Source organism: Sorex fumeus, unplaced genomic scaffold (assembly GCF_029834395.1).
Source record: "Sorex fumeus unplaced genomic scaffold, SorFum_2.1 ptg000022l, whole genome shotgun sequence".
Taxonomy (NCBI): domain Eukaryota; kingdom Metazoa; phylum Chordata; class Mammalia; order Eulipotyphla; family Soricidae; genus Sorex; species Sorex fumeus.
Genome location: NW_026606079.1, coordinates 725,698 through 732,440, shown reverse-complemented (window position 1 = coordinate 732,440; position 6,743 = coordinate 725,698). Strand labels below are relative to the sequence as shown.

Sequence of the window (6,743 nt, the reverse complement as noted above, 5' to 3'; positions counted from 1 at the left end):
AGTCTTCTCTGAAGGTTTTATGAAACTCACCCATAAACCCCTCTGGACCAAGGACTTTTTATTCCTGGAGATTGTTAATTACTGTTTTCCTTTCCTTGTTTGTGATTGTCCTGTTCAGTTTGCCTTACATGCTTCTAGTAATCTGTCCATTTCTTCTGGGTTCTCCAGCTTAACAGGGTAGAATTGTTCATAGTGAATTATCATTATGTCTTGGATTTCTGGGGGTTCTGTTGTAATTCATTCCCTTTCATTTATGATTCAATTTATCTGAGCACTTTTTCTTTCCTCATAAGTCTAGCCAACAGTTTGTGTATTCGTCCAATGAACCAACTCCTGGTTTTACTGATTCTTTCTATTGCTTACTTGGTTTCTATATTGTTGATTACTGCTCTGGCTTTTATTATTTCTTTTCTTCTACTAATCTTTGGATTTATTTATTGCTGGTACTCCAGACACTTAAGGTGTGCCTTCAGGTTTTCATTTCACCTTTTCCTTCTTTCCTTATGTAGGAGTGTGTTGCCATGAGTTTTACTCTAAGTACTTTTGCTGCGTCCCCTAGATTTTAGCAACTTGTCTCTTCATTATCATTAGTCTCAAGGAATCTTTTTATTTCTTCCTCAATTTCCTCTTTGATCCAGCTGTTCTGTAGCAGCATGTTGCTCAGTCTCCAGGTGTGACAGTTTCTCCCCATCTTTTAAATAGTTTATTTCTATCTCCGTGTCATGTGAGCTGATGGGATTCTTATGTTTGTGAATTTATGTACGTTAGCCTAAAATTCTATCCTGGAGAATGTTCCCTGTGTGCTAGAGAAGACCATGTATTTGGCCTTTTGAAGGTGGAAAGTCCTGTACCGATCCATTCATCCCATTCATCCCAGCTCTTCTGGTGCCTCATTCAGGGCTCCTGTGTCTTTGCTGGTATCCTGTCTAGCGGATGTATCCAGAGGACAGTAGCTGCTGAAGTCTCCCATTGCTATTTTGTTTCCATCTGTGTCTTTCTCTAGGTTTGTAACAAGACTTACCAACTTCACTGACCTGATATTTAGTGCATATTTGTACATGAGAGTTAGTAATTCTTGGTCGATTGTTCCCTTGGTCAATAAGTAGTGTCCATCCCTGTCTCTGATTACTTTCTTTGGATTGAATGCAGTTTGGTCTGGTAGAAGTATGGAAGTCGCAGCTGTTTTTTGTTGTTTTGTTTTCCATTGGCTTGTATCGTTGTGTTCCTTTTTTTCACTCTGAACCTGGATCTGTCCTGTGATTTTATTTTATTTTATTTTTCACGGTATCACAAGATTTATTACCGAGTTAGCAACAAGGTAGAGAAGCTAGAGAAGACGAACAGATTCCCTAACCCAAGAAACATGACTTCGGACTTGTGCCTTTCCTCCTGCTGTGTTCAAGATACTAGCAGCTTATCACAGCAAATGTGCATGCGTCTCGTATGACTCTCCTTACAGACCCAGCTTGGTCCTTCTCCAGTGCCTCCTCTTGGAGTTGTACCTGATCTTGTTACCAGTTTTCATCCAAATCCATTGAGGAATAGACCGATTCTGCTTTTGTTTCTTGGCCAGGAAACGCTTGATCCTGAAAGTCTTGTGAGAAGACATGGCAAAGAGCCATGTTCACACCGTGACGATGGCGGAGGAAAGGAGAGAAAGTGTCCTATGATTTTAGATGTGTTTCCTGTGGATAGCAAATGGATAGAGTTTGTTTCCTCATCCAACCTGCCACTCTGTGCCTTTTGATGAGAGTTTAGTCCACTGACATTCAGGGATATTATTGATATAAAGGGCTGTGTTGCCATTTTACTGGGTCGGGTTGTGACTTCTACAACTGGCCATTTGATTTCTAGAAGTGGCCTGTCAGTAGTTCATTCAGGGAAGGTTTGGTTATCACAAATGTCACAAGCTCTCTTTTCTCTGAGAATGTCTACCCCTCCCTCCCATCTCAGTGAGAGCTTTGCTGAGTGCTAGACTCGAGGGTGAAAGTTTCTTTCATTCAGTAATTTGAATATGTCGTTCACTATTTTCTCTCCTATAGGGCATTTGCCTTGCATGCGGCCAACACGGCCAACCTGAGTTCGATTCCTCCACCCTTCTCGGAGAGCCCGGCAAACTACCGAGAGTATCTCGCCCGCACAGCAGAGCCTGGCAAGCTACCCGTGACGTATTCAATATGCCAAACACAGTAACAAGTCTCACAATGTTACTGGGCCCGCTCGAGCAAATTGATGAACAACAGGAGGACAGTGACAGTGACCACTTTTTATGGGAGATCTATTGTGATTCTCAGGTTATTCCTTTTATATTTAAGGTTTTTCTTCTCTCTTGCCACTTTGAAGAAGTTCATCTCTTTCTTCGGTGTTTGCCAACTGGATTACTCTGTCTTGTTCCTATTCTGTGTTTTGCTCTTTTGGCCTCTAGAATCTGCGTGGCTGCTTCCCTGCAGAGCGGGGAGGTTCTCATGTGACCTTGCTCATCACTCGTTCCTCCCCTGTCCCTTTTCCCTCACCTTCTGGTACTCCTCGAACTCTGAGATTATTCTTGCTCTTTGTTCATTAAGTACCTTGCACTTCTTCCACTCCTTTGTTTATCTTTTCCCTCTCAACTTCCGGGTCAGTGCTGGCTTGCACAAAATTGTCTTCAAGTTTGTCTAAATGGTTGTCCCCTCGGGCTTGCTAGTGTGTCCTTTAGCTCCTTCATTTCCATTTGTCTGAGATCTCTTCCCTTCTGAAAAACTTCTTTGAGTTGATTGAATTTCCCATCTAGTGATTCCTTAATTTCACTGCCTTGTGCCTGCTGAAACTCTGTTGCCAGTGCAGTGCCCTGTTGAGTTTAGGTCCTCATCAACCAGGCTCAAGCGTGTTGAAGGGTTCGGGGGCGTGCCTGTGTTTCTGTCCCCATCTGTGACTACAGCTGAGCTCCTGAGTTTTCCCAGTGTTCTTCGAGTTTGAAGGGTGTTAACGATGGAGGTTTAGATTCCCAGTTACGGGACTGGAACGATAGCATAGTGGGTATCAAGGCCGACCCAGATTCGATTCCCAGCATCCCATAGGGTCCCCCGAGTACCACCAGGAGTAATTCCTGAGTGCAGAGCCAGGAGTAACCCCTGAGCATCACCGGGTGTGACCCAAAAAGCAAAAAAAAAAAAAAAAAGTAGATTCCCAGTTATTTGAGAATGAATCAGTTTGGTCGTTAACACAGTTACCAGTGCTCCACTGGTTTAGGTGACTTTCCTTGTGGTGCAGTGTCTGAGTACGATCCCCCTGCCCCACACCACCTGTGATCAGCCTGCTACTCACTTCAGTTACCTGAATGCAAGGCAGTGTTGCATCTGTGAAGTACCTACCTCCCAAAAAAGGTATATATGAAGGAATTTCTTCACGCTGACACACTAGCATCTGTGCAGTGTCAGGGTTAGAGGTTAGAAAGGTTTTGTCTTTTCTCCCCTTTCCGTCATTGCTGTGGTGGTTATTGATGCCACGTCTGGGGGTTCCACGCTGGCTTGTGGTGCCAGCGCTCATGCGTGTTGTAGTTTCAGATCACGATAAGGTGCTCGGCCGGGATTTTAATTCACAGCCTCACGCATGCAAGGCGGTGCTCTACCCCCCAGCCACACGTCTGGGCCTGAGTGTTCCTTCGGTTCCAATTATGTTTCTGGAACCATTTTCCATATATTTGTTCAGGGGATCACAATACTCTTCTTATCTTAAAACAATCTATTTAGGGTGAAGTCTAACTTCCTTCCAATAAGACACAGAAAATTTCCTCCTGTCTATCTTCCCTTCCCTCTCTTCTGGATTAATATTGTTACATGAATTACATCTGTGGATAAGCCCAACCATATCATTTTATAATGATCTTAGGGGGTGTGTTTTATAGCAACAAGAAAAGAATAAAAAGAAACAACTGACATATTTAACCCTTACCTACCTATGGACCTTTTTTTTTCTTTTTGGGTCACACCCGGCAATGCATAGGGGTTACTCCTGGCTCTTCACTCAGGAATTACTCCTGGCGGTGCTCAGGGTACCCTATGGGATACTGAGAATCGAACCCAGGTCGGCCACGTGCAAGGCAAACGCCCTACCCACTGTGCTATCGCTCCAGCCCCCCTCTGGACCTTTCTTAAGGGAGAATCAGGCCACCGTTCGAAGCCTACAACAGCAATATTAATATTTTCACAAAGCAGGCCTACTAGCCCATGAGTTCTTGCTGTCCTTATTTACCTGGGAATGTTTTAATTTTGCCTTTGTTCAAGGGTAACTTCACAGTTTAAAGAATTCTTTTTCCTTTTGTTTTTGGGCCACTTTCAACGGAGCTCAGGGCTTACTCCTGACTGCACTCAGGGACCACCCCTGGCAGGTTTGGGGGTCCCTGTGTGGTGCTACAAATTGAACTGGGCTTGCCTGCCTGCAAGGCAAGCACCCTACTGGTTTTTCTATACATCCAGTCCAGAATTTTCTTTCTTAAAAAAAAAATGGGGGTCAGAGCGATACTATAGCAGGTAGGGTGTTTGCCTTGCATACGGTTGACCTAGGTTCAATCCCTGGCATCCCATAAGGTCCCCAGAGCACCGCTAGGAGTAATTCCTGAATGTCAAGCCAGGCATCTCTCCATCAAGAAGAAGAAGAAGGCTTTATACCATCACATGAAGCCAGGAGTAACCCCTGAGCATTGCTCATGTGACCCAAAAAGGAAAAAAAAAAAGAGATTGTCCAGACACATGATATAGAAAGTTGTTGCCAATGGAGTTTTAGGTACACAATGTCTGACTCTAACCCCACCAAGAATGCCAGAAACTCAGCATCCCTCCCACAATTGCCCGGGGTTCCTCCAACCCCTGTCTCTTTGAGGAACACTTTTTCTTTTTCTTTTTGGGTCATGCCTGGCGATGCACAGGGGTTACTCCTGGCTCTGCACTCAGGAGTTACTCCTGGCGGTGCTCGGGGACCATATGGGATGCTGGGAATCGAACCCAGGTTGGCCTCGTGAAAGGCAAACGCCCTACCCGCTGTGCTATCACTCTAGCCCCTGATGAACACCTTTTAAAGTTTCATGCTTGTAGTTTGACCAGAGAGGAGTTGGCCCCTAGGGCTTGCATGGGCGCAGATCCCCACCTGTGGTGCACCCCAGCTAAGTCCGAGACCCCTGACTCTTGCCCCCATGTTACTGCCAGGTCACCTCTTTTTGCTTCCTCTCTATTTCTCTTGCGATAACACAGCGGTAGGGCATTTGCCTTGCACGCAGCCAACATGGGCGACCTGAGTTTGATTCCTCCACCCCTCTCAGAGAACCCGGCAAGCTACCAAGAGTATCTCGCCCAGCACAGCAAAACCTGGCAAGCTACCCGTGACGTATTCGATATGCCAAACACAGTAACAAATGTCACAATGGAGACGTTACTGGGCCCGCTCGAGCAAATCCATGAACAACGGGAGGACCGTGACCGTGACCTACATTTTTATTTCTGTAATCAAGGGCCAAGGGTTTGCTCACCTTTGACAGCGTCATTCCCTTAACGTGCTGCTGTGTAAGCCACAGACCGTAAGAACATCTTGTATTTGCCCTTCTTCTGCCTGATTTCACTTAGCATGAGACCGTCCAGCCCCATCCAGGTTGCAGCGAACTGCATGATCTGATCATTCCCTGCATGATTGTACATAACCTTACAACCCCCGTACCATAATCTGCAGCTGCTATTGCATTGTGGGCATCTACCACCTCATCATCCGCTCATCCGTCATTGGACACGCCTGGTTTGTTTCCGAGTCTTGGCTGTAATGAACATAAGTGTGCCTGTGTCTTTATTTTTTATTTATATATATTTTTTGCTTTGTGGGCCACACCTGGCAATGCACAGGGGTTACTCCTGGCTTTACACTCAGGAATTACTCCTGGCGGTGCAGGGTAGACCATATGGATGCCGGGGATTGAACCCAGGCAGGTTACGTGCAAGGCAAACACCCTCCCTACTATGCTATTACTCCAGCCCTTCAAAACTTTCTTTTTTAAACCAGAGACAGAACATCTCTATGTTTTTGTTTTGTTTTGCTTTTTGCTTTTTGGGTCTCACCCAGCAATGCACAGGGGTTACTCCTGGCTCTGCACTCAGGAATTACTCTAGGCAGTGTTCCGGGGAACCATATGGTATGCTGGGAATCAAACCCGGGTCGTCTGCATGCAAGGCAAACACCCTACCTGCTGTGCTATTGCTCCAGCCTCCAAATGTGCATATGTCTTTTTGGTTTTGTATTTGGGGCACTGCCTGGTGTTTAGAACTTATTCCTGGCTCTGTGCTCAAGGATGACTTCTGGAAGTGCTCAGGGGATCATATGACTTCACATATGTCTCCAGTGCCTTCCTTTAAGGCATATATATATATATATATATATATATATATATATATATATATATTGCTTTTTTGGGTCACACCCAGTGATGCACAGGAGTTACTCCTGGTTCATGCACTCAGGAATAACTCCTGGCTGGGGACCATATGGGATGCTGGGAATCAAACCAGGTTGGCCGCATGCAAGGCAAATGCCCTACCCACTGTGCTATTGCTCCAGCCCCAAGGCCAATATTTCTTCATTGATTTTTTTTTACCTACTCGATCTTACCAGTGGTGAGAAGTGTTAAAAATTTGCTGGTGTTGTGTTGCTTTCATTACCTTTCCTCAGGCCTGTTTGCAGTTGCTTTATGTATTCTGACATCCTTTGCTTGGTACATGTCTGGTGAT

At 45.3% G+C, this 6,743-nt stretch overlaps 1 protein-coding gene across 1 annotated transcript; it reads right to left on the bottom strand.

Moving 5' to 3' along the window:
* Positions 1–1,394: 1,394 nt before the first annotated feature.
* Positions 1,395–1,654, bottom strand: LOC130023229 (60S ribosomal protein L39-like). Its single transcript, XM_056113732.1, has one exon. It carries the CDS (start codon positions 1,607–1,609, stop codon positions 1,454–1,456), a length of 156 nt encoding a protein of 51 aa, XP_055969707.1. The 5' UTR covers positions 1,610–1,654; the 3' UTR covers positions 1,395–1,453.
* Between the last annotated feature and the right edge of the window lie 5,089 nt (positions 1,655–6,743).

What these genes read in the sequence shown, in the direction of transcription:
- LOC130023229 (XM_056113732.1), bottom strand. Translation starts at nt 1,609, where the DNA reads ATGTCTTCTCACAAGACTTTCAGGATCAAGCGTTTCCTGGCCAAGAAA.